The sequence below is a fragment of the Rana temporaria genome, chromosome 7, assembly GCF_905171775.1.
Source record: "Rana temporaria chromosome 7, aRanTem1.1, whole genome shotgun sequence".
NCBI classification, from domain to species: domain Eukaryota; kingdom Metazoa; phylum Chordata; class Amphibia; order Anura; family Ranidae; genus Rana; species Rana temporaria.
In genome coordinates this window covers 200,354,262-200,382,213 of record NC_053495.1, presented here as the reverse complement: position 1 = coordinate 200,382,213, position 27,952 = coordinate 200,354,262, and the positions used below count along the sequence as shown (strand labels likewise).

At 46.1% G+C, this 27,952-nt stretch overlaps 1 protein-coding gene across 7 annotated transcripts in view; it reads left to right on the top strand.

The window, feature by feature from the left end:
• The window catches only part of NFIA (nuclear factor I A), a 455,247-nt gene that overhangs the window by 360,811 nt on the left and 66,484 nt on the right, over positions 1-27,952 (top strand). For all 7 annotated transcript variants that reach the window (XM_040360816.1, XM_040360813.1, XM_040360812.1 and 4 more), the window contains one exon: positions 23,306-23,484. In XM_040360816.1, coding sequence (XP_040216750.1) covers positions 23,306-23,484 — 179 coding nt within the window. The remainder of the gene's footprint in view (positions 1-23,305; positions 23,485-27,952) is intronic.

Here is a 27,952-nt window from a genome sequence, read left to right as displayed (position 1 = left end):
AATACGCATGCATCATACATACTAGGGGGAGTACAACTGGTGGGACCCGTAGTGGAGAAGGATCTGGGGGTTTTGGTAGATCATAAGCTCAATAATAACATGCAATGCCAAGCTGCGGTTTCCAAAGCGAGCAAAGTCCTTTCTTGTATAAGAGAGGTATGGACTCCAGAGAGAGATATCATTTTGCCCCCCTGTACAAATCATTAGTAAGACCTCATTTTACAAATCGAAGGGAGAACATAGATTTTCGGTCCAAGGACCACGGCTCTGGAATGCTCTACCCACCACCATCCACTTAGAGGAAAACCATCGGGCATTTAGGAAAAAACTAAAGACCCACCTCTTCTGAAAGACCAGTGCAAAACTGGATTCCAAGCGCCTTGAGGCGATTAAGTTCGAATTTGCTGCGATATACAAGTTACTCACTCACACTCACTCATCTGGAATATGCAGTTCAGTTTTGGGCCCCAGTTCTCAAAAAGGATATCAGGGAACTGGAGAAAGTGCAGAGAAGGGCAACCAAACTGATAAGAGGAATGGAGGAGCTCAGCTATGAGGAAAGATTAGAGGAACTGAATTTATTCTCTCTGGAGAAGAGGAGAATAAGGGGGGATATGATCAACATGTACAAATATATAAGGGGTCCATATAGTGAACTTGGTGTTGAGTTATTCACTTTACGGTCATCACTGAGGACAAGGGAGCACTCTTTATGTCTAAAGGAAAAGCGATTTTATCTTCAAATATGGAAAGGTTTCTTCACAGTAAAGCCTCGTACACACGATCAGTCCATCCGTCTGAAGGACCGTTGTCATAGGTTAACCGATGAAGCTGACTGATGGTCCGTTGCGCCCACACACCATCGGTTAAATAACCAAACGTGTCAGAACGCGGTGACGTAAAACACAATGACGTGCTAAAAAAAACAAAGTTCAATACTTCCAAGCATGCGTCGACTTGATTCTGAGCATGCGTGGATTTTTAACCGATGGTTGTGCCTACTAACGATCGGTTAGGAATCCATCAGTTAAATTTAAAGCAAGTTGGCTTTTTTTTAACCGATGGTTAACCACTTAACGCCCGCCGCACGCCTATTTACATCCACAGAATGGCACGTACAGGCAGATGGGCGTATATATACGTCCCTGCCTTCTAGCGGGTCGGGGGTCCGATCGGGACCCCCTCCGCTGCGTCCGGGGGGCGGCTTACCTCGGGGAGCGATCCGGGACGACGGCGCAGCTATTTGTTTATAGCCGCTCCGTCGCGATCACTCCCCGGAGCTGAAGAACGGGGAGAGCCGTATGTAAACACGGCTTCCACGTGCTTCACTGTGGCGGCTGCATCGATTGAGTGATCCCTTTTATAGGGAGACTCGATCAATGATGTCAGATCTACAGCCACACCCCCCTACAGTTGTAAATACACACTAGGTGAACCCTAACTCCTACAGCGCCCCCTGTGGTTAACTCCCAAACTGCAATTGTCATTTTCACATTAATTTTTAATGCATTTTTTGCTGTGAAAATGACAATGGTCCCAAAAATGTGTCAAAATTGTCCAAAGTGTCCGCCATAATGTCGCAGTCACGAAAAAAAACGCTGATCGCCGCCATTAGTAGTAAAAAAAAAAAAAAATTAATAAAAATGCAATAAAACAATCCCCTATTTTGTAAACGCTATAAATTTTGCGCAAACCAATCGATAAACGCTTATTGTGATTTTTTTACCAAAAATAGGTAGAAGAATACGTATCGGCCTAAACTGAGGGAAAAAAAAATTTTTTTTATATATTTTTTGGGGATATTTATTATAGCAAAAAATAAAAAATATTGAATTTTTTTCAAAATTGTCGCTCTATTTTTGTTTATAGCGCAAAAAATAAAAAACGCAGAGGTGATCAAATACCACCAAAAGAAAGCTTCATTTGTGGGAAAAAAAGGACGCCAATTTTGTTTGGGAGCCACGTCGCACGACCGCGCAATTGTCAGTTAAAGCGACGCAGTGCCGAATCGCAAAAACTGGCCAGGTCCTTTAGCTGCCTAAAGGTCCGGGTCTTAAGTGGTTAAAGGTGCTGTAACTTTCATCATTTAAAAAGCAATCCCTGAGCTCCAGACAAGTGACTTTGCCTCAACTGAGTTGATGTCATCAATCTGCTGCAGGATCACGGGCCTCACTCGGTTCGGTAATGATTTACATGTGACATTTCCTGTGATTAGTATATTTAAAGAAATATATATTTTTCTTAGTTAATCCATTCATTTTAACAGAACTTTCATAAATATATTCAACCACAGTTGGATTCTGAAAACACATTTTTATTAATATTCATTACGTCCTTTTGGAACACGCAGAGCTCACTATTTTTAGTTGCCCTGTTCCTCCCATACATCTAAAAACCTATATGAGGATTTTATGCAGATTTCAATAAAGATCTGAATAATTAATTTAGAAATTTAGATCAAACACACTGTGATGGAAGATAGTAATGTTGTCCATAACAATTCAGTTATTCATGTTTGATTTGAACAAAAAAAATGAAAAAAAAAAATGCAATTTGATATTCAGTATCTCACAAAAGTGAGTACACCCCTCAGTCACATTTTGTCAATATTTTATTCTCTCTTTTTATGTGACAACCCTGAAGAAATGACACTTTGCTACAATGTTGTGTAGTGAGTGTACAGCTTGTATAACAGTGGGGTAGATTCAGGTAGGGGCGCGCACTGTTGCGGCGGCGCAGCGTTTCGTTTTTACGCTACGCCTCCGTAAATTATTTTCGCTACGCTTCATTCACAAAGCATTTGCTCCGTAATTTGCAGAGGCGCTTTGTAAAAAAGGCCGGCGTAAGCGCGCGTAATGTAAATGATCCCGTAGGGGCCGTGGATCATTTAAATTAGGCGCGTTCCCGCGCCGAACGTAGTGCGCATGCTCCGTCGGGAAACTTTCCCGACGTGCATTGTGGTAAATGATGTCGCAAGGACGTCATTTGCTTCGACGGGGACGTAAATGGCGTCCAGCGCCATTCACGATCCACTTACGCAAACGACGCAAATTTCGAAAAACGCGACGCGGGAACGACGTCCATACTTAGCATTGGCTGCGCCTCCTAATAGCAGGAGCAGCCTTACGACGGAAGCGCAAGATTGCAGCCTAAGATACGAAGGCATAAGAGCCTTATGCCATTCGTTTTTAATTAGGCTTAAGCCGGCGTATCTAGCTTTCTGAATCAGGAAAGTCGATACTCCGGCGATACTCCGGCGCTACTGAGCAATTACGCTGCGTATCTATGGATACGCAGGCGTAATTGCTACCTGAATCTACCCCAGTGTAAATTTGCTGTCCCCTCAAAATAACTCAACACACAGCCATTAATGTCTAAACCGCTGGCAACAAAAGTGAGTACACCCCTAAGTGAAAATGTCCAAATTGGGCCCAAAGTGTCAATATTTTGTGTGGCCACCATTATTTTCCAGCACTGCCTTAACCCTCTTGGGCATGGAGTTCACCAGAGCTTCACAGGTTGCCACTGGAGTCCTCTTCCCCTCCTCCATGATGACATCACAGAGCTGGTGGATGTTAGAGACCTTGCGCTCCTCCACCTTCCGTTTAAAGATCCCCCACAGAGGCTCAATAGGGTTTAGGTCTGGAGACATGCTTGGCCAGTCCATCACCTTTACCTTCAGCTTCTTTAGAAAGCCAGTGGTCTTCTTAGAGGTGTGTTTGGGGTCGTTATCATGTTGGAATACTGCCCTGCGACCCAGTCTCTGAAGGGAGGGGATCATGCTCTGCTTCAGTATGTCACAGTACATGTTGCCATTCATGGTCCCCTCAATGATCTGTAGCTCCCCAGTGCCAGCAGCACTCATGCAGCCCCAGACCATGACACTCCCACCACCATGCTTGTCTGTAGGCAAGACACACTTGTCTTTGTCCTCCTCACCTGGTTGCCGCCACACACGCCTGACACCATCTGACACCACATGAGTGTATCTTGTTCTCATCAGACCACAGGACATGGTTCCAGTAATCCATGTCCTTAGTCTTCTTGTCTTCAGCAAACTGCAGGCTTTCTTGTGCATTCCTTTTGAGACAACCGGCTATGCAGGCCAATTTGATGCAGTGTGCGGCGTATGGTCTGAGCACTGACAGGCTGACCCCTCCCCCCTTCAATCTCTGCAGCAATACTGGCAGCAACTTATATGTCTATTTCCCAAAGACAACCTCTTTATATGTATACACCACAAAATGATTGCCAATATGTTTGTGAAGGTTCTCATCTATTCATACATTTAGTAAGTGACACTACAAAAATAATAGAATGAGAGATGACAGCACATATTTTTAAAAATTAAAAATGTAATGGGAACCCCGCTTTAATGCAAGGGCCCTCCTGGGCCAATTGTCCCGGATTTGCTGGGACAGTCACGCTTTTTACTAAAGTGTCCTGTTATGGTCAGGGCCGGATTTGCTCTCCCTGCCGCCCCAAGGCCAGGTTCCACAATGCACCCCCTCCCCGCCAACCGACCCCCCCCCAAATCAACGGAGAATGTGCGGCACGGTTAGATCAAATATGTTTTGTTTGTTTTTTTACTTTTTTATCACTTTTTTTATTTATTTGTAGCTTGTCGCTTACTTTTTAAAATTTTTGTATAATTTTCTTATAATTTTTTTTATTCTTTACTTTTTTATTTTATTAATTTAATTATTTCTTATTAATTATTTTTTATCCATTTTTTTCACTTAACTTTTTTGCTATCACACAGGAGAAAACAATTTCCTGTGTGATAGCAATTGGAGGTGACATGTTCTCTTTATTGGTCCCTGTCACCTCCAAAACAGGAGTCCTAGCACGGTGCTAGAACCCCTGTCACAGCTGAGATGGGAAGAGCACAGCTCTCCCCTCTCACTGTGTACATCGGCAGCAGGGACAGGAGACAGACTCGGTGGCCGGGGGAGGACGGAGTCCCGAAGACAGAGCCAGCAGAGAGAGGTATGTGGGGTGGGGGGGAGAGGGGAGGACGGACGGGAGCACATATTTTACAAGTGATTTCGGTGACATTGCCGCAATCACTTGTTAACGAGCGAGCGGATTCCCCCATAACTTACCGCCCTAACTGTATGTTCCGGGCGTCGGGGGACTCCATGCCACTGCCGCCCCAAGGCCTGGCCTCAGTGGCCTTGTGGGAAATCCGGGCCTGGATATGGTCATGTCCCGGGAAGCGTCCTTGAACCTATACTGAGCATAATGATCATATTTTAAATTCTATCAACGATTTATACTTTATTTCTTGAAAGTAGGTGTGTAAATTGGGGCAAGCTGATAGGTGCCCCCCGGTGCATTACTTTGCCCAGGAGCCCATGATGCTATTAAGAGGGCCCTGCTGTAATGTTGAAGATGTTTTGTAGCTTCTGAAGAAGTGGCTTGGAGAAGCTAAGAAACATCTTCATTATTGCAGAACAAGTCCAGTTATATGTGAATAACTTCTGCAAGCTTCAGCAATGCACAAAGCTTATAGTATACACCGCATGCAGGCCTGTTGGAACAAGACAGGCAAAGCAAGCAACTGCTTGGGGCCCCCAGCTGGCAAGGGGCCCCAGGAGGACGAGCCCTTGCGCAGCCGCTTCCTATAAGTGCTGCAGTCTGTAGCGTGGCTGAGCTCCTCCTAGTTCCTCCTGCAGTCCGGCCGGGTACCGTAACCGCGCAGTACAGGAGATTCAGTGTCCTGTTCCCGGCTGGACTGACAGGAAGTGCACACACTCAGTGCTCACTTCCTTTTAGTCCGGGAACAACAAACTGAATCTCCTGGCGTGCGGTATGGAGGGGGGGTAAAAAAGAACATGGGGGAGGGACGCTTATCAGAAGAAGTACTACCTGACATTCGGCGGCGGCAGCACGCACCACCCAACCCCCCCCCCCCCCGTGCGCTTATCATAAGAAGTAATACCCGGTTGCACAGCGCCCCTAGGCCCCCCCCCCCGCTTATCAACTTGCAAGCAATGACAGAAGAAGTACATCTCGGTGTTCGGCGGCAGCTGCCCCCCCCCGCTTCTCTACTTAAAACTCAGCAACACCCCGTCCTCCGCTTCTTGCTTGGGGCCCCCAAATTCCTTCAAACGGCCCTAGGTGCTCAGATATTTGTGTACAGATGTATGGCTAGTGGTGGTATCTGAATGTTCAGGTACATCACAAAACGTAGTGAAAGAACACGTTTTACACCACTAATGGAAAAAGAAAATATGATGTCATTTCCCTTTCCACCCTTCATTGAGTACGGCAGCCCAGGCCGGCACTCATATGTGTATTTTTACATATGTTTATTATTGCTAATGTCATGTTCCAGGTGGAAGTCTGTAAAATGAACAGCGTCTTAGGAGACGCACTCTTTTCAGTGGCCCGGCACATCGCAAGAATAACACGCTTTCCCCATATATAGCGGCATATTTCTTCGCTGAGATCGCCGCGTTCGCCTTGAGTAAAGACCCCGAGCAGATGTCTTGTTAGGCAAAGGAAATGAGCTCATTGTTTACACCTTAGAATCCAGTGACTGATTAGCAGAAATGAGAGCTGCGCAGGAAAAGACGGAACCGCCACCTCCCCAAATTTCTGTCCCCCCCCCCCCTTTTTTTTATGTTCCTTTAAAGGTTACAGTAATTGGACCTATGCAAGTTGTAATTGACGGTTTTATACTAGCCATCTGAATAAAGCAGAGTCAATTCAAACCAGAAGAGCTTACACTCCACCGCAACTATACACAATGGGCTAGATTCAGGTAACTGTTACGGCGGCGTATCTCCAGATACGCCGCCGTAATTTCAAATCTGCGCCGTCGTATCTGTACGCCGATTCTCAAAGGCAGATACGTTAAAAAAATAGGCTTAATCCGTAACTTGAATACGGCGGCGTATAATTGTCTGCAACATTACGCTGGCCGCTAGGGGCGCTTCCGTTGTTTTCGGCGCAGAATATGCAAATGACCTAGATACGCCGATTCACAAACGTACGTACGCCCGGCGCAATTTTTTTACGTCGTTTACATTAGGCTTTTTCGACGTAAGGTTGCTCCTGCTATTAGGTGGCGCAGCCAATGTTAAGTATGGACGTCGTTCCCGCTTCGAAATGTGAATTTATTACGTCTTTTGCGTAAGTCGTTCGCGAATAGGGCTGGACGTAATTTACGTTCACGTCGAAAGCAATGACGATTTGCGTCGGAATTTCGAGCATGCGCACTGCATGCGCCGTTCTTAAAAAACGTAAAATACGCGGGGTCAACCTTCATTTAAATAAAACACCCCCCCCCCATCATCATTTGAATGACGCGCGCTTACGCCGGCCCCATTTACGCTACGCCGCCGTAAGTTAGGAGGCAAGTGCTTTGTGAATACAGCCTCTCAAACGTACGGCGGCGCAGCGTAAATACGATACGCTGCGCCGCCGTAATACTTGGCGCATCTACATGAATCTAGCCCAATGTTATTATATATTGAGATGGCTCTGACATATGCCAAGTGCTGTACAAAGTGCATTGAGCCAATCTCACCCAGGGCCGACATCAGGGGGGTACAGGCAGTACACCTGTAAGGGGCCCGGATGGCAACCCCCTTTTTTTTTGTAAGGGGCCCGGAGGTCCCCAGGGCCCCAGATGGCAACCCCCTTTTTTTTTTTATTTTTTTTTTTTTTTTTATAAAATGTTTTTTTTTTTTTTTTTTTTTTTATATATATATATATATATATATATATTTTTTTTTTTAATAAAGGGTTCAGAGATCCCCAGGGGCCCAGATGGCAACCCCCTTTTTTTTTTATAAAATGTTTATTTATTATTTATTTTTTATATATATATTTTTTTTTTTTTTTTTTTATAAAGGGCTCAGAGGTCCCCAGGAGCCCAGATGGCAACCCCCTTTTAGTAAAAAAATATATAAAATGTTTTTTATGTATATATATATATATATATATATATATATATATATATATATATATATATTTCTTTTAGTTTTAATAAAGGGCCCAGAGGTCCCCAGGGCCCCGGATGGCCATCCCCCTTTTTTTATATATTTTTTTATTTGTAAGGGGCCCAGGCAACCCTCCCCCCGCATCTCAATTCACGGCAGCCCCCCATTTCTCATGGGGCTTGCCATGCCTGAAACTGTTGGCGGCCCTGATCTCACCAGTCTCTGCACCAGAGGAGCTTGCGTTCTGATGTCCCCACCACGACTATACACAGGGGCCCAGATTCAAGAAGCACTTGCGCCCGCGCAACCATAGGTTGCGCGGCGCAAGTGCTTACTTGCTCCGGTGTAACGAGTGCTCCTGATTCAGGAACCTCGTTACACCGAATGCAGCCTAGGATCTGACAGACATAAGCCTCCTTATGCCTTCACATCCCAGGCTGCATTCTTGCGTTGGCCGCTAGGGGGCGCGGCCATTGTGATCGGCGTATAGTATGCAAATTGCATACTACCACCGATTCACAAAAGTTGCGCGGGCCCTGCGCACGCAAGGTACAGAGTTTCCGTACGGCGACTTTAGCGCAAGGTTGCTCCTGCTATAGCAGGGGCAACCTATGCTAAAGTATAGCTGCACTTCCCGCTCGTGAAATTTGAATTTCACGTTGTTTACGTAAGTGATTCGTGAATGGCGCTGGACGCCATTCACGTTCACTTAGAAGCAAATGACGTCCTTGTGACGTCATTTGCCGCAATGCACGTCGGGAAAGTTTCCCGACGGAGCATGCGCTGTTCGCTCGGCGTGGGAGCGCGCCTAATTTAAATGATTCCCGCCCCCGGCGGGATCATTTACATTAGGCAGCCTTACGCCCGGCTGTTTAGCATATCGCCCGCGCAATTTACGGAGCTACTGCTCCGTGAATCGCTGGGCAAATCGAAATATTTGCGTGGGCGCAGAGAAAAATCTTTGCTCTTTGCCCACGCAAATATTGCTCCATTCTACCTGAATCTGGGCCAATGTTATTTGGTGGTGTATTTCAGAGAAACGTCAGTCCGTCCCCCAGCGGTGCCTCTCTCTTTATCTGTATGGCATTGCTAGGATCTATATGTCAGTTCTCTAGATAAGTCTGTGTTTTCCTTTCTTGGTAAAAGCAGAGTGTGGACAGTGTAAAGTGACAGCGGGATTTACATTGCCCTCAGTGAAGGCTGAGAATCTTTCTGCACTTTTTGTCTTTTTTATTTTAGCTGGTGATTCTGCGAGCAAGAGCGTTTCCTGTCACTGGGTGATAATGCGGCTTTTAGACGGGCTCGCTTGTAGAGAAGCTCGGTCACCCCTGTGTTTTTTATATTTTTTTAGTTTGAGGTGTAGCGCTACCCCCTCAGGAGCCGCTGGTTGTTGTTGGGATCGGCATATTAAAGCGGGAGTTCACCCGAAATTTTTTTTTTAACCTTAGATTGATGCTCATTTTGTCTAGGGGAATCGGGTAGTTTTTTTTAAATCGAAGCTGTACTTACCGTTTTAGAGAGCGATCTTCTCCGCCGCTTCCGGGTATGGTCTTCGGGACTGGGCATTCCTATTTGATTGACAGGCTTCCGACGGTCGCATACATCGCGTCACGAGTAGCCGAAAGAAGCCGAACGTCGGTGTGGCTCTATACGGCGCCTGCGCACCGACGTTTGGCTACTTTCGGGAAAATCGTGACGCGCTGTATGCGACCGTCGGATGCCTGTCAATCAAGTAGGAACGCCCAGTCCCGCAGCCCATACCCGGAAGTGGTGGAGAAGATCGCCCTCTAAAACGGTAAGAACCACTTTGGGCAGGAATTTTACTTTTAAAAAGTGTAAGTTGTGGGTTCACTTGAAGTGAGCAGGGTAGTCAGTAGGGATGAGGTTGGGTTTGGTCAGAGCTCAGTGGGCAGGAGTGATGGCTTTCTTCTGGGTTCATTCAGAATCCAACTTTGGACCAAACCTGTGCTCATCCTTAGTAGTCAACCTACCTGTACTGCTACCTACCACTTAAGACCCGGACCTTTAGGCAGCTAAAGGACCCGGCCAGGTTTTGCGATTCGGCACTGCGTCGCTTTAACAGACAATTGCGCGGTCGTGCGGCGTGGCTCCCAAACGAAATTGGCGTCCATTTTTTCCCACAAGTAGAGCTTTCTTTTGGTGGTATTTGATCACCTCTGCGGTTTTTATTTTTTGCGGTATAAACAAAAATAGAGCGACAATTTTGAAAAAAATTCTATATTTTTTACTTGTTGCTATAATAAATATCCCCCAAAAATATATATAAAAAAAAATGTTTTTCCTCAGTTTAGGCCGATACGTATTCTTCTACATATTTTTGGTAAAAAAAAAAAAATCGCAATAAGCGTTTATCGGTTGGTTTGCGCAAAATTTATAGTGTTTAAAAAATAGGGGATATTTTTATTGCATTGTTATTAATTATTTTTGTTTTACTACTGATGGCGGCGATCAGCGATTTTTTTCTTGACTGCGACATTATGGCGGACACTTCGGACAATTTTGACACATTTTTGGGAACATTGTAATTTTCGCAGCAAAAAAAGCATTTAAAATGCATTGTTTACTGTGAAAATGATAATTGCCGTTTGGGAGTTAACCACAAGGGGGCGCTGAAGGGGTTATGTATGACCTAATATGTGTTTCTGGCTGTAGGTGTGACGTCATCGATTGTGTATCCCTATAAAAGGGATCGCACGATCGATGACGCCGCCACAGTGAAGAACGGGGAAGCTGTGTTTACACGCGGCTCTCCCCGTTCTTCAGCTCCGGGGACCGATCGCGGGACTCCAGCGGCGATCGGGTCCGCGCTGGGCACTAGCACAGGATGTACCTGTACGTGCTTGTGCCCAGCCGTGCCATTCTGCCGATGTAAATGTGCAGGAGGCGGTCCTTAAGTGGTTAAATCTGATTTGCGGAATTAATCAATTTTTTTTTTCTTGCTAATTGAAACTGTAAAACAACCCAGAAGTGATGATAGTATGATGCTGTAATTAATTGTATATACATTGTAATAAGTCATTCTCGCGACTAATTATTACTCATAAACCGTGACCATATCTGTAGAGTAGTGGTGTCAGTCCCGTAAAGTATATCTTGTTTCTGAAGCACGATGATGTCACTTGTTCTATGACATAATGTATTGCCATTGGATGACATCTGAATTCTATTATCACCGGAGACAACAAACAGGCCATATTTAATAATATGATGCATAATTACAATGTTGTAAGAGCAGAACTAGATCCAAATGATCTTTTTTATCTTAGCTGCTTTAAGGTAGATTCACACCTTGCGTGTTTTCGGGAATGAGCGTAAAATCGCACACTTTCCTAACGCACACAGAAACGCGCTGCCCTTTAGCAGATGCATGCTGCTGCCATTCATTTTTAATGGCACCTTCACGCATCTGCTAATGTGCACGCCAAACACATGGGGCCAGATTCACGTAGAATCGCCCTACGCTGCGGAGGCGTAACGTATTACATTTACGTTACACCATGTAAGTGCTTGATTCACAAAGCACTTGCCTGTAAACTTGCGGCGGCGTAGCGTAAATCCGCCCGGCGCAAGCCCGCCTAATTCAAATGGGGCGGGGACCATTTAAATTAGGCGCGTTCCCGCGCCGAACGTACTGCGCATGCTCCGTCCCTAAAATTTCCCGACGTGCATTGCGCTAAATGACGTCGCAAGGACGTCATTGGTTTCGACGTTAACGTAAATGGCGTCCAGCGCCATTCACGGACGACTTACGCAAACGACGTGAAATTTCAAATTTTGACGCGGGAACGACGGCCATACTTAACATTGGCTAGACCACCTAGAGGGCAGCTTTAGTTTAACGCGGAGTATTTCTACGAAAACAACGTAAATTTACAGCGACGGGCAAAGCGGACATTCGTGAATCGGCGTAACTAGTCATTTGCATATTCTACGCCGACCGCAATGGAATCGTCACCTAGCGGCCGGCCTAGAATTGCATCCTAAGATCCGACGGTGTAAGTCACTTACACCTGTCGGATCTTAGGGCTATCTATGCGTAACCTGATTCTATGAATCAGGCGCATAGATACGACAATCGTATCTCAGAGATACGACGGCGTATCAGGAGACACGCCGTCGTATCTCTTTTGTGAATCTGGCCCTAGGTGCTGCGAGATTTTGCAAAAGGGTCAGAATTTCTTTGGTAGTTAGGCGTCCCACTGAAATGAACGGACTGCCCTGCACGCAATGTGTGGGAATGTGCCGAAAAAGATTCCGTAAGGAGAGGTGGAGGAAGCATAGAGCCAAAGAATAGTTGAAGCAGGGAGATCCTTGCACTACAGGTCCTCAGGCACAGCTTCTTCTCCAGCAAGGAGAAGCCTGCCTGCGCCGTCGTATCTTAGCTGTCTAGTTCCGCCGGCCGCTAGGGGCATGAACGCTGATTTACGCCTAGAATGCATAAATCAGCGAGATACGCCTATTCATGAACGTACGCTTGCCCGTCGAAGTAAAGATACGCCGTTTACGTAAGGCGTTTTCAGGCGTAAAGTTATTCCAACAAATAGCTGGCCTAGCCAATGTTAAGTATGGACATCGTTCCCGCGTCAAATTTTGAAAATGTTACGTTGTTTGCGTAAGTCGTCCGTGAATGGGGCTGGACGTAATTTACGTTCACGTCGAAACCAATAAGTCCTTTCGGCGTACTTTAAAACAATGCACACTGGGATATGTCCACGGACGGCGCATGTGCCGTTCGTTAAAAATGTCAATCACGTTGGGTCATGGTTTATTTACATAAAACACGCCCACCTCTTCACAATTTAAATTAGGCGCACTTACACCGGCCCATTTACGCTACGCCGCCGTAACTTAGGAGGCAAGTGCTTTGTGAATACAGCACTTGCCTCTCTGACTTACGGCGGCGTAGCGTAAATACTAGGTTTGTCCCGATACCACTTTTTTAGGACCGAGTACGAGTACCGATACTTTTTTTCAAGTACTCGCCGATACCGAATACCGATACTTTTTTTTAAATGTGTCCCCAAATGCAGCCATGTCCCCCCACAAATGCAGCCATGTCCCCCCCATATCCAGCCATGTCCCCCCCATATCCAGCCATGTCCCCCCCCCCATATCCAGCCATGTCCCCCCCATATCCAGCCATGTCCCCCCATATCCAGCCATGTCCCCCCCATATCCAGCCATGTCCCCCATATGCAGCCATGTTTACCCCCATATCCAGCCGTGTCTCCCCCCATATCCAGCCATGTCCCCCCCCATGCAGCCATGTCCCCCCATATGCAGCCATGTCTCCCCCCATATCCAGCCATGTCCCCCATTTGCAGCCATGTCTCCCCCCCCATATCCAGCCATGTCTCCCCCCCATATCCAGCCATGTCCCCCTTACCTGCATCCCGCTGCATCCCCGCTGCCGCCGACTGCTTAATACGCGCGGGGAACATCACAGCTTTCATTTGAATAGCTGTAATGATTCGCGCCGCGCTGCGTATAGACACTCCCCCTTGCTCGGCATTGGACAGTTCACCCGAGCAAGGGGGAGTGTCTATACGCGGCGCAAATCATTACAGCTATTCAAATGAATGTACCCCGCGCGCATTAACCAAGTGGCGGCGGCAGCGGGGATGCGGCGGGATGCGTTGTAGCGGCGGGATGCGTTGGCGGCGGCAGGGGGGGAGTATTCTATTTTGGTATAGGGGTATTTGCAGGAGTACAAGTACTCCCGCAAATACTCGGAATCGGTCCCGATACCGATACTAGTATCGGTATCGGGACAACCCTAGTAAATACGATACGCTACGCCGGCTGAAACATACGCCGCCCTATGTGAATCCAGCTAATAGAGTCAGAAAGTTGGGATCGCACTGACGGTAGAGAACTGTAGGTCGTGTATATCCTGAGACATGTTGGGAATTTATCCCTGCAGACTTGTTACCGGTAGCACTGGGCACCAGTCCTGTATGGAGTAACTGTCTCCGGGGGTGTATGCTTTGGTTCAGTAGCCGGACCCCCACATTTATGAGCCAGTAAAACTTCTGTAAGTTGTTGAAGTCTGCCGCCTGCCAGTGACAAGCCTGGTTCTGTGCCGTCCTATAGGTGTTACAGTGTGCCTGAAGCTCCACGCGGCGGAGATTCCTCTGGGTCGGCTTCACAGACCTTCCTTTGTTCCATCGCCGTGGACCAACATTTTTTCTTTTTTTCTTTATATTGCGGAATAATTAAACTGCACGTCGCCGTTTTCATTACCAGGCAGTAAAGGCATCATTAGTCTTTCCTCTTTTCATCAATTTTTGGAGAATGTCACCTTGATAAGTAACTTAGTAAAGCACATCTCTGGTCTTTTCAAAATGTACATATATTAAGTTCTGGAGCGCCGTCCGTAAATGAGGCGAAACGCGGGCCATTCTAAAGGCGCAGAGGAAAGGCTATGGAACAAAATGACCAATAACGCACAATTTGCTCCCTGGGTGCTTAGGCAAGCAGTTACATAGTTTGGGTGAAAAATGACTCAGTTCCATCAAGTTCGGCCTTTTGTGACTTCTGCGTCGGCCCGGAGGAAAGCAGAGCGGCCGCCCTACATTTTACAAGTGTTTTTTCTGATCCCTAGTGCGGCAGTCAGGTTCCTTCCCTGAACCATAATATATAGGATTTCCTAGATGCTGCAACAGTAATGCCGCGTACACACGACCGTTTTTCGGGTTCTAAAAAATGAGTTTTTTTTTTAATTTCATTAACCACTTCCATACAGGGCACTTACGCACGTTCCCGCCCAAGCCAATTTTCAGCTTTCAGCACTGTCGCACTTTGAATGGCAATTGCGCGGTCATGCTACACTGTACCCAAACAAAATTGGCATCCTTTTTTTCCCACAAATAGAGCTTTATTTTGGTGGTATTTGATCACCTCTGCAATTTTTTTTTTTGCGCAACAACTAAAAAAAGACTGAAAATTTTGAAAAAAAATTACGTTTTTATTTTTTTCTGTAAATAAGTAAGTTTTCTCTTTCAATTACGGGCACTGATATGGTGGCACTGATGGGCACAGATGAGATGGCACTGATGGACATCGATGAGGTAGTACTGACGGGCACAGATGAGGTGGCACTGATTGGCGGCGCTGGTATGCGGCACTGATGGGCACTCATAGGCGGCACTGATGGGCACTCATGGGCGGCACTAATGGGCACTCATGGGCGGCACTGGGCACTCATAGGCGGCACAGATGGGCACTCATGGGCGGCACTTATGGGTGGCACAGATGGGCACTGTGGGGTGGCACAGATGGGCACTGTGGGGTGGCACTGATGGACACTGTGGGGCGGCACTGATGGACACTGTGGGGCGGCACTGATGGACACTGTGGGGCAGCACTGATTTACTTATGTTGGCAGTCAGTGCCCATTTGTGGGCACTGATTGGCATCTTTTTTTTTTTATTTTTAGCCTTTTTTTTTTTTTTTTTGCCTTTTTTTTAGCCTTTTTTTTTTCCTGGTGGGCTTCCCTGGTGGTCCATGTGGCGATCCGAGGGGGGGCTGCGCTGATAAACAATCAGCGCGAACCCCCCCTGTCAGGAGAGCCGCCGATCGGCTCTCCTCTACTCGCGTCTGTCAGACGCGAGTGAGGAAGAGCCATCAACGGCTCTTCCTGTTTACATCGTGATCAGCCGATGATCAGCCGATTGGACACGGCTGATCACGTGATAAAGAGTCTCCGTGAGAGACTCTTTACCGAGAACGGTGTTGCGTGGTGTCAGACTGATCGTGGTGTCAGACAACGATCGCCGCGATGTGCGCCCCCGGGGGCGCGCAGCGGCTCAGAATCATATGACGTCCAGTCAGGATTCTACAACCACTTTGCCGCCGTCAATATGTCATTGGCGGGCGGCAAGTGGTTAAAAACGATGGTGTGTGGGCTCCAGAGCATTTTTCTCGATCTAAAAAACGGGCATTAAAAATTTCGAACATGCCCTATTTTTTCACTACGTTTTTAACGTTGTCGTTTTTAAGGTTGTAAAAATATGGTCGTTTTTTTTTTTTTAGCCTTTTTTTTTTTTTTTTAGCCTTTTTTTTTAGCCTTTTTTTTTTCCTGGTGGGCTTCCCTGGTGGTCCATGTGGCGATCCGAGGGGGGGCTGCGCTGATAAACAATCAGCGCGAACCCCCCCTGTCAGGAGAGCCGCCGATCGGCTCTCCTCTACTCGCGTCTGTCAGACGCGAGTGAGGAAGAGCCATCAACGGCTCTTCCTGTTTACATCGTGATCAGCCGATGATCAGCCGATTGGACACGGCTGATCACGTGATAAAGAGTCTCCGTGAGAGACTCTTTACCGAGAACGGTGTTGCGTGGTGTCAGACTGATCGTGGTGTCAGACAACGATCGCCGCGATGTGCGCCCCCGGGGGCGCGCAGCGGCTCAGAATCATATGACGTCCAGTCAGGATTCTACAACCACTTTGCCGCCGTCAATATGTCATTGGCGGGCGGCAAGTGGTTAAAAACGATGGTGTGTGGGCTCCAGAGCATTTTTCTCGATCTAAAAAATGGGCATTAAAAATTTCGAACATGCCCTATTTTTTCACTACGTTTTTAACGTTGTCGTTTTTAAGGTTGTAAAAATATGGTCGTGTGTGTTTAGGAAAGAATAAAAAATAAACAGTGGCGATTGAATACCACAAAAAAAATTGAAGAAAATTATAAAAATGTCATATAGGTACAGTGTTGCATCACCGCGCATTTTTCACTCAAAGTGTGACAGCGTTGAAATCTGAAAATAGTCCTGAGCAGGACGGGGGGTAAAAGTGCCCGGTAAGCAAGTGGTTAAAGAATTACACAACCCCTTTAAGGGCGAGTCCCCCCAAGGCCGAAACTCATTTGGCTAGATTCAGAAAGGGCGTCCTAACTTTGCGGCGGCGTAGTGTATCGTGTTTAGGCTACGCCGCCGTAAGTTAGCGAGGCAAGTACATGATTCACATAGTACTTGCCTGCTAAGTTATGGCGGCGTAGCCTAAAGCGGGCGGGCGTAAGGGCGCCTAATTCAAAATAGGCTGAGGGGGCGTGTTTTATGTTAATTTGGGTTGACCTGACGTGATTGACGTTTTTTTGGAACGGCACATGCGCCGTCCGCCTACATTTCCCAGTGTGCATTGCGGCAACGTACACCGCACGGGCCTATTGGTTTCGACGTGGACGTAAACTACGTAAATCCCTATTCACGGACGACTTACGTAAACGACGTAAAATATTCGAATTTCGACGCAGGAACGGCGGCCATACTTTAACATTACTATTCCAACTATTTATTGGAATAACTTTAGGCCTGATAATGCGTTACGTAAATGGCGTATCTCTACAGAGTCGGCCGGGCGTACGTTCGTGAATAGGCGTATCTAGTGATTTACATATTCTACGCCGACCGCAATGGAAGCGCCACCTAGCGGTCAGCCTAAATATTGCACCCTAAGATAGGACGGCGCAAGCCGTCGTATCTTAGATAGGTTTAAGTGTATCTCTGTTTGAGAATACACTTAAACTTAGGTCGGCGCAGATTCCGCGTTAAGTCGGCGTATCTAGTGATACCCTGGCCTAACTCTTACTGAATCTGGCTAATTGTAATCTTTAACATGCACAACGAGCACACCGGTATCTAGCGCCATCTAGAGTTTCGCGTGAGTAACCCACCCAGCATGCCCAGGGGCACTTCTCCTTCAATTTTACCAAATAAAACACTCTAAACCCCTCCCCTCCCCCCCACCATATAATTATTTGGAGTCCCATTGCTCGTTAATAAAAGTGTGTGTTGACTAATACTTGTATTGTTTATTAGGCTCTACACATAATAGAGCGTATTGTGGCCTCGCTAAACCTTTCTGAAATAGAACTCCGATCATTGTCGTTTTTCTTTTTTTCCTTCGGCGCACAATGCTATCCCGTACAATCAAACGGCGGGGGATCCATAGCCGGGAACCTTTTCCGCGGAGATCTGAATAATCTAACACTTTGTTTTTAATTAATTGTCTTTGCTCGGCGCCGCTAATTGTCATTGTAGAAAAGCGAGTGGAAAAAAAAAAAAGCAGACAATCTGTTAAATCTACAATTATTTAAAAAGCAGCGAGCGTGTAATTACAGCCTAAGAGGAGCGGATGTGAATGGAGCCCACAAAATATTGGAAGAGGGGATCTCTCCACCCCGCTTGCGACTCGGCATAGCAGGCTCTCAAAATGAACCGGATCGCCCCCTGGTGGGAAGGCGTGGTAAAAGCTCACCGAAAACACCTTTCTATATAAAGGGCTCCGTAATTGCCAAGGCGCATTCCATGGAAGTGGAATCTCTATTGCCTGTAATAATCTGCGCCCCCCCGGATAGGTGCCAGGGACAACCCGCCAAGTTAATTTAAGGCTTTCCGCGGCTCGGCCCAAGGAGTTGTGTTAACTTGTATGGTATGGGTCTATTCAAATAACAAAACAAGCACTTATTCTTTGTATGTCCGGGGCTTTTTATATCAGGCTGTGGATATTGGCAGGGATTAAATATTAGCGCCGTTCTTACAAACATTTGTGAATGGCAAACAGGAGCAAGTTAAAGCTGGAAAATAGAAGAACCCGTTGTTATTTCACTTATTAAAGGGTTGTAAAGGTTCGTGTTTTTAACACCTGGCTGTCACAGGCCCCCCACCCCCCCCCTGAGCCCGTTCACCTGTTGTGCGCGTCCCCCGGCGTCCTCTTCTCCACTGCTTCTCGGCATTGATTGGATAGATTGGTAGCGGTGCAGCCATTGGCTCCTGCTGCCAGGGATGGACTGGCCATCGGGACTACAGGGAGTTTCCCAGTGGGCCGATGGCTCAGTGGGCCGGCTTCAGTGACAGTGGACCGCTGTCCCCCTCCGCTCCTCTGTCTCTCCCTTCCCGCAGTGATCACCTCCTCTCCCTCCCCGCAGCGCTTACCTGGGGGGAACAGAGAAGCAGGGGGGTACCAGAGGAGCAGGGGGGACGACAGAGGAGCATGGGGGGAGGGGACAGACAGCTGACTCAAGAGCTATGGCCTGGGAGTTTCTCACTTCTGCCTAATCTTGTCCCATAAGGGGGGGGCACCGAACTGATTCTTTGCCCCGGGTGAAATAATGTCTAGCTTCCCCACTTGTACTGCCTATAAGAATACCAGTACCAGCTGTTCTACTCTAATAAAGTAGAACGGCTAGTGGCTAGTGAAGGGGGAGAGGGGGCTTGGGTGGCCGGGATGGGTATTTTTCCGGCCGCCATGGGGGAGACCTGTCAAAGTGGGCCAGTCCCAGTCCAGCCCTGCCTGCTGCTGTCAATCAAATTCAATGACGCGGCCTTGCGGCTTCACTTCCTCGTTCCCTACTGAGCATGTGCGACTCGCGCTAGGCGATCCCACTGGTCCCCGCTAGGTACCTGCGGGTGGCTCGGGTATCTATGCCCAGAAGTGGGAGCAAAATACCTTTATTATACAGGTATCTGCTCCCCCCTGCCAAATGTGACATCGGCAGGGGGGATCCGAAAAGCGGAAGTTCCATTTTTGAGTGGAATTACGCTTTTAATTGACAGTCAAAGCCATCTATCTGTCACCATCCTAAAACTGGACACCAGCCAGTTTACAAACCTCCCCACACTTCCTCCTCCGCAACTTAGAAAACTCTTCCGACCGAAAAAGTCAAACTAAGTTGAAGACTGTCTAAAAAAAAAAAAGTGTAAAAATTGCAGCCAGGGTCCGTGAATAAATTATCAGCGAAATTTCACAAGCCGAGCCGATAGCGCCAACGCAGCACAAATCTGTGATCTGTCATTCGCCTATTCCTTGAGATAGCTGAAGTATCCGCGAATAGGGAATTGTTGACAGGCGTTAGCGGGGATTAATTAGTCCACTGCGCTAATGACTCTTGTATAATTATACTCTTTCCTGTGAATATGTGTCAGCGCAAGTCATGTGACACGGAGGAGACAGCTTGTCCGTATCAAGGATTTAATCCATGAGGGTTCCCAACTAATGGATACCATTATGGTATTCCCAGCAGGTAGGGTGAAAGCTCCTGAATGAGTAACGGCTTTGATGAGTTAGAAAAATTACCGTTTGGCGTTTTTTTTTTTTTTTTTTCCACCTTCAGATATGTTGCATTAGGCGTTGGAGTTGCAGAATTGCTTGCAAGGCTTGGAGCGTTGCCAGCTTCCCCCTTTTAAAGAGTCACTCTTCATATGTCTGATAAACACAGCTGCTACAGTGTGTTAGGAAGTATCACCCATCAAGCGGGATCGCTGGCCTCTCCAATTAGCGCTCTGATATGGCCAGGAAAGACGACAAGGAGAGACGAGGCATGATCAGTGTTCTGTAATGCGACCTAACAAGAGTTTTTCTGGGTGATTGCACCTATAAGCAGAGAAATGAATCGCACATTATAATGTTCCTTGTTTAAAGTGCATTTAAACCCAAAATAAATAAAAATTCCTTTAATGTTGCTTAGATATGGTGGCATCATTGGTTTCTCTTTTTTCAGGCCTTTTGCCTTTATTTTCTCTTTCTGCCATGGGGTGACAACACTCACTTGATGCACTGTATCTATGGAGCAGCAGCATTGTCACCCTTGACTGTTCTCCTTATTTAGACTTCAAACATCTCCCCTCTCCCCTCACCTATTGATTAGAAAACAGAAGAACTGTAGCTTTCTAAAGTGTTTTTCATGTTTACCTTATGAGTCAGAAAAGTCACTTAGGGCCAGATCCACATACCTTTACACCTGCGCCGCGTATCAGAGATACGATACGCCGGCTTCGGTTTGAATCCTGAAAGCTTGCGCGCCGAAAGTTACGGCGGCGTAGTGTATCTCTCAGCGCTTAATTCAAATCGGCGGGTAGGGGGCGTGATTCATTTGAATGAAGCGCGTCCCCGCGCCGAATGAACTGCGCATGCGTCGTTCCGAAATTTCCCGCCGTGCTTTGCGCGAAATGACGTCGCAACAACGTCATTTTTTGAACTTAGACGTGAGTTACGTCCATCCCTATTCACAACGGGTTACGCAAAAAAAAAAACGGGAACGACGGCCATACTTAACATGGCAAGTCTACCTATACGCCGCAAAATACCAACTTTAACTATACGCCGGAAAAAGCCGACTACAGACGACGTTCGAAAATGCGACGGCCGCGCGTACGTTCGTGGATCGTCGTAAATCGCTAATTTGCATACCCGACACGGAAAACGCCACCCAGCGGACGCCAAAGTATTGCATCTTAGATCCGAAGGCGTACGAAGACGTACACCTGTCGGATCTAACCCAGAAGCCGTCGTATCTTGTTTTGAGGATTCAAAACAACGATACGACGCGGGAAATTTGAAAGTACGCTGGCGTATCAGTAGATACGCCGGCGTACTTGCTCTGTGGATCTGCCCCTTAGTGACTATTGCTGGGTCACACCACTCCTATCTATGCTGAGCAGCTCTATCTTAGGGTCTTCATTGCTTTACTTGTCCAGAGCTGTTTCAAGTCTATGCACTCAGACAGCCCCTGAGTTGCTTGCGGTAAGAGTCACCTCCCCTGCGGAGCAGAGAATGCAAATGCTTTTGGGAGGGGCCCAGACATGGCATTTCCTGCTTCATAGTCACCAGTCATGTGATTAAATACAGTATTTTCTTTCCTTAACAGTCATTACCTTGTTTGGTTATCTCCTGTTCAAAGCTCTGGGAAATATTTTCAGACTTATTAGTGGAGAGAAGATAATCTACTTGCACCTAAATTACTAAACCAATTGTATGAGATAGGGTAAGGGTAGATAGACTGATAGTTAAAAAGATAGATATTTACAGGGGAAAGGAAGGAAGGAAGGAAGGGAAAGAAGGGAGGAAGGGAAAGGAAGGAAGAAAAGAAAGGGATGGAAGGAAAGAAGGAAGGGAAAGAAAAAGAAGGAGGGGAAAGGAAGGAAGGAAAGAAGGGAGGAAGGGAAAGGAAGGAAGGAAGGAAATGACGGAAGGAAAGAAGGAAGGGAAAGGAAAAGAAGGAAGGGAAAGGAAAGGAAGGAAGGAAAGATACATGTACAGAGCTATTAACAAAGAAAGGAAGAAAGCAAGAAAGAATGAGAGAGCGAGAGAAAGAAAGAAAGAAAATAAACAAAGCGAGAGAGAGAGAGAGAGGAAGGAAAGAAGGAAGGGAGGTTGGGGAAGGAGGGAAAGAAGGAAGGAAGAGGAATGGGGGAGGAGGGAAGGAAGGGAAAGGAAAAGAAGGAAAGGAAGGGAAAGGAAAGGAAGGAAGGAAAGATAAATGTACAGAGCTAAGGAGATGTAAGCAATAAACAAAGAAAGGAAGAAAGCAAGAAAGAATGAGAGAGCGAAAGAAAGAAAGAAAGAAAGAAAGAAAGAAAGAAAAAAAACAAATCGAGAGAGAGAGGAAAGAAGGAAAGAAGGAAGGGAGGTTGGGGAAGGAGGGAAAGAAGGAAGAAAGAGGAAGGGGGGGAGGAGGGAAGGAAGGGAAAGGGAAAGGGAAGGAAGGGAAGAAAAATGTACAGAACTAAGGAGATGTAAGCTATAAACAAAAAAGGAAGGAAGGAAGGAAAAAAGAGAGAGGAAAAATGAGAGAGAAAGACAGAAATGAAATAAAAATAAACAAAGAGAGAGGAAGGAAGGGTGGAAGGGGAACCGGGGGGAAGGATGGAAAGGAGGAAGGGAAAGGAAAGGAAATGGAAATGTACAGAGCTAAGGAGATGTAAACAAATAAAAAGTAAGGAATGTAAAAAGAAAGAAAGAAAGGAAAATGTACAGAGCTAAGGAGATGTAAACTATAAACAAAGAAAAATGAAGGAAGGAAAAAAGAAAGAAAGAAAAAGAGGACATATATTTACAGCAATAAAGTTGGATGTATACTTTGTTAGACATAAAAGTACATGATAGTTAGTCCTTCCTATATTCGATATATTTTGGTCTTGTTGTGGAAAGAACACTGGAGGGAGCACAGAATATGAAATCTTTTTTTTTATTGGAATCACATCTCATAAAATGTTCCCTGTTGTGTTTATTTATTCTTCAGTATGTTACACACCATGGAAAGTTTATTTGAACTTGAAGAAGTTTCTATGACTTTTGCCTGCCCGGTAATGCATGATATATATTGAGTCCTTATGTTTAATATTGTTGGTAATGGATGTGATGAGCTGTGAATTGTCCCTGCGATGAACCATCTATGGCAGGAAATGTATATGAATGGAATGAACGCTCGCCATTGTCGAAGTGTGATTGGAGCGGATGGTTTGTGTTTATAAAAGACTCCTCAGTCCTTCCATGGAACTGCAGAGCATCCTGTAGCAAAACTCAGATAACAACCGCTCTCTCCTTCTCTCCCGCAGCGAGCCCGCACGCCACGCCGTCAACCTTGCATTTCCCGACGTCGCCCATCATCCAGCAGCCGGGGCCGTACTTCTCGCACCCAGCCATCCGCTATCACCCGCAAGAGACCCTGAAAGAGTTTGTCCAACTTGTCTGCCCAGAAGCCGGTCAGCAGGCTGGACAGGTGGGGTTCCTAAACGTAAGGACTGCTTTTTATATTACAGAAGTGTCTGACTGTTGTCAATGAAGGGTTAAAGAAAGACGCCACACATAACTGTATATTTGTTTTTCAGTAGGGGGTTATAGGTGGGGTGGCCTGTGGGAGAAATGATATTTACCTCCGCAGCCCTGTGAAGTTCCTCTGGTGATGTCCACCCTCATTCTATACTTGCTGCTGCTGGTCAGAGGAGTCACCATAGGGGTCAATGGAAGTGACACCTTAAAGAAGTCCTTCTCAAACTTTTTACCTCAAAGGGACCCTTACATTAATTTTCAGGTCTAAGGAAACTCCTGTTAAGAGTAGTCCATTGGTGGTCATTGGGAAAATGGTGGTTGGTCATTGAGTTACATTGGTGATGGTCAATGGAAAGAATGCCCACCTGATGGTGGTAATCAGAATGCCCCCTATAGTCATGTCACTGGCTCTGCCAAATGGTGACACACCTTGAACTATGCAGGCATCATCACATGGGAGGTAAGGTAACCACAGCTCATGGAACTCTTAGCCACCTCTGGAGGAACCCTAGGATTTTCAAAGGTTGAGAATGGCTGCCTTAAAGCCTAACTCCAGCTACACATTGTAGGTCCAACTATCATATGGGAGGTGAATTAGTCACAGCTCCAGGAACTCCAGCCACCTATGGAAGCCAGGTTGAGAATGGCTGCCTTAAAGCCTAACTCCAGCCACACATGGGAGATCCAACTATCATATGGGAGGTCAACTAGCCAGAGCTCAAGAAACCCATAGCCACCCATGCAAGAACCCTAGGGTTCCACAAAACCTGGTTTGAGAATGGCCACCATAAAACCTAACTCCAGACAAATTTTTAATTTTATTTTTGGAAAGGGAAAGAGCTAAGAATTTTGTTTGGTTTATATTTTTAGTCTGTGGTCCCATTGGGGATGTTTTTCCTCCCTTCATGTCCCCGTGGCACCAGTGCAGCGAATAAGGAGAGCGGTTCGTACTGAAACAGAAATTAATAGACATAAATAAAAAGCTGTAAAGCCCCATACACACGGTCGGAATTCCCGACAGAAAAAGTCAGATGGGAGCTTATGGTCGGGAATTCTGACCATGTGTATGTTCCATCTGACTTTTTCTGTCTGAAATTCCGACAGAATTAGATTGAGAGCAGGTTCTCTATTTTCCCGTCGGAATTTCCGATGGACTTTTTCCCATTGGAAATCCCGACCGTGTGTACGGGGCATTAGAAGTTTTAATCCATCCCCCATTTTTTGGTCAAGGTCTCCATTAAAGTGATTTCCCATCACTTTCTGTCCTGAAAGGGACAGAGAGAAAATCTCATTAATAGGACCACAAAGGGCAAGAAAGCTGACATAGGTCAAGACCTTTTTCTCTGCTCTATCCAAAATGGTGAAAATAAAATTCCTTTCTAGAACAGGGGTCTCCAAATTGTGGCCAAGGGGTTAGATGCGGCCCTTTCCTTTCCTTTATCTGGCCCTTGGGGCAGTGTTCCTCTTACTGATACAAGACACTATTCCAACCACTGACGTTGGGGCATAATTCCTCCCACTGATACAAATGACAGGGCATTATTCTTTCTCTTGACACCAATGATGGGGCACTATTCTTCCTCTTGACACCAATGATGGGGCACTATTCTTCCTCTTGACACCAATGATGGGCCACTATTCCGCCCACTGATCCCAATGATGGGCCACTATTCCGCCCACTGATACCAATGATGGAGCACTATTCCTCCCACTGACACCAACGCCTGGCCCCTCTAAAGTCTAAAGGACAGTAAACTGACCCTTTGTGTACAACGATGGAGACAGATAGATTTATAGAGGATATATAGAGAGATAGATCTATTAAAAATGATAAAAAATGGGGTTTCACTGGCGTTCAGCTTTAAGCGCACTGTAAGCAACAGAGAGGGGAGATCAGCAGAGGAACTCCGCAAAGCTGGGGTCTGTCACTAGAGGGAGCTGTATATAATCGTACACTTACACTCATCCCATCCCCTCTACACCCCAACTGAAACTAAATGAGAGGTTTTGAGGAGAATTCTTCTTCAAATGGTCACTCCACCCAAAATCTGTCCCATCGTGGATGGACACTAACAGGTTGATTTCCATATTAGCTTCATTAGTGACTAATGAGTTCTCTTTGCAAGAGTTGTTAGCTCAGACCACATCTCCATGGGTCTCACTCCAAATGAACAGTTTATGAATGGAGAGGAGCTTCTCTCCATTCATTTCAGCTGAGGCAGCAGGGAAAGGGACTGGGGAATCTGTGTCCTTAGTCCCTTTCTCTGTCTTAAAGGGGAAATGTCAGAGGTCTGTTAAGACCCCTGATATCTCACCAAAGCCCCCCCAACAGGGCTGATTAAAAAAAAGAAAAAAAATTGCAATAAATAATTAAAAAAATAAAATGTAAATAATAATAATAATAAAAAAAACACACTGACAATCCACTATCAATCACTGTAAAAAAAAAAAAGTACAAAAAAAAATTGTGTAAACAAAAAAAAAAAATACCGCCACTGTCATATGACATTAAAAAAAAGTATCGGTATTCAGTATCGGCGAGTACTGGAAAAAAAAGTATCAGTACTTGTACTCGGTCTCAAAAAAGTGGTATCGGCACAACCCTAAAATAAACCATGGCATGCCATCTGATGAAATATTATTTTGTTGATATACTTCTGATCTCCGGTGATTTTCAAGTCGTGTGCGTTGAAAGATACGGTTGGAATAGCTTTTTCTTATACAGTAAATCCACATGTCTCTGTTTATATTTTTAACATATATTAGGATAGGGCTGATCTTACATGCTGGTTATGCTTTGCTTCCTTTAATGACTTGACATGATTTCAAATGCTTCCTTATTTTTATGACCATCCTAAATAAATGTATTGCACAGAATCGGCTAAAGGAAAAGGAGCCTTCAGCGCTTATAAATTTAGGGTCCTTCTGGGGAGGGGGAACTCCGGAGCAAAGCTACGACTGTTGCTTAATGATATTTAACAACTTGTGGAAAGACAGATGTTCCATCTCCTTGAAGTTATTTATACGTGTATCCAGTGCTTGAGCTGAAGTTGACCAGTACTTGAACCCCACATACCACAAGCCTAATTTCTTACGCCTCCTATTTATCTGTCTGACGATTGCTACATGCAGGAAAGTATTCCTTACAGACCGCAAACTGGAGCCATCGGGCCCAGTACAGCCTTTCCGTATAGATATGTAGTTTTTCTTTCTTTTTTTTTTCCCCTCCCATATACTGTTAAGTCTATCTAACCCAAGAACAGAGATATATAAAGTTTACCGTATTTATCGGGGTATACCGCGCACCGGCGTATATCGCGCACCCCAAGCTTAGAAGGGAAGTTTAGGAAAAAAATAAAATTTTGGATGCTCAGCCTTGTCGGTGTTCGTTTGCTGTCGGCAGCCTTGTCCGGCGTCCGTCTGCCGCCTTGCGTGGGGTCCGTCCAGCCTTGTTGGTGTCTGTCTGCTGTCTTGCCCGGCGTCCATCGGCGGCCTTGTCCGGCATCCGTCTGCGGCCTTGTGCGGGGTCCGTCCAGCCTTGTCGGTGTCCGTCGCGTCCGTCTGCCGGTCCGTCCAGCCTTGTCGGTGTCCGTTGCGTCCATCTGCCGGGGGTTGCAGCGTTGTGTGTTTGAGTTTGGCGCCTCGGTCGAGCTGTGCAGAGCCAAATTTCCGATGTGTTCTGCTCCTCTCGGCTCCTCTCGCGTGGCTGCGGGTGGAGCCGAGCCTAGCCGAGTGTGCAGTACACTCGGCTCGGTCTTTGTCGGCGGCACTCAGAGACAGCGGGGATCGGCGTATAACGTGCACCCACCATTTTCCCCTGATTTTAAGGGGAAAAAAGTGTGCGTTATACACCGATAAATACGGTAAGTCCTTTTTTTTTTTTACTTTCAGCTGGTGATCCTACCGGTAACACTTCCTGGTGATCACACCAGTAAAACACAAACCAAAAAAGAAAATAATATCAAAAACTTGTCTAACTTATTTTTCCTATAGGTACCACATCTTTCAATGTAATGTTGCGTACACACAATTGAAAACTCCGACAACAAAACCGTGGATTTTTTCCCAACAGAATGTTGGCTCAAACTTGTGTTGCATACACACGGTCACACAAATGTTGTCTGAAATTCCAAACGTCAAGAACGCGGTGACGTACAACACTACGACAAGCCGAGAAAGATAAAGTTCAATGATTCCGAGCATGCATAGAATTTTTGTACGTGGAAATTGCATACAGACGATTGGAATTTCCGACAAGGACTTTTATTGTCGGAAAATTTGAGAACCAGCTCTCAAATTTTTGTTGTCGGAGATTCCGACAGCAAATGTCCAATGAAGCAGTTCGGATTTTCTGACAACAAGCTTACATCGAAAAATTTGTTGTCGGAAATTGCGACCGTGTGTACGCGGCATAAGAATCCCTCAAATAAACC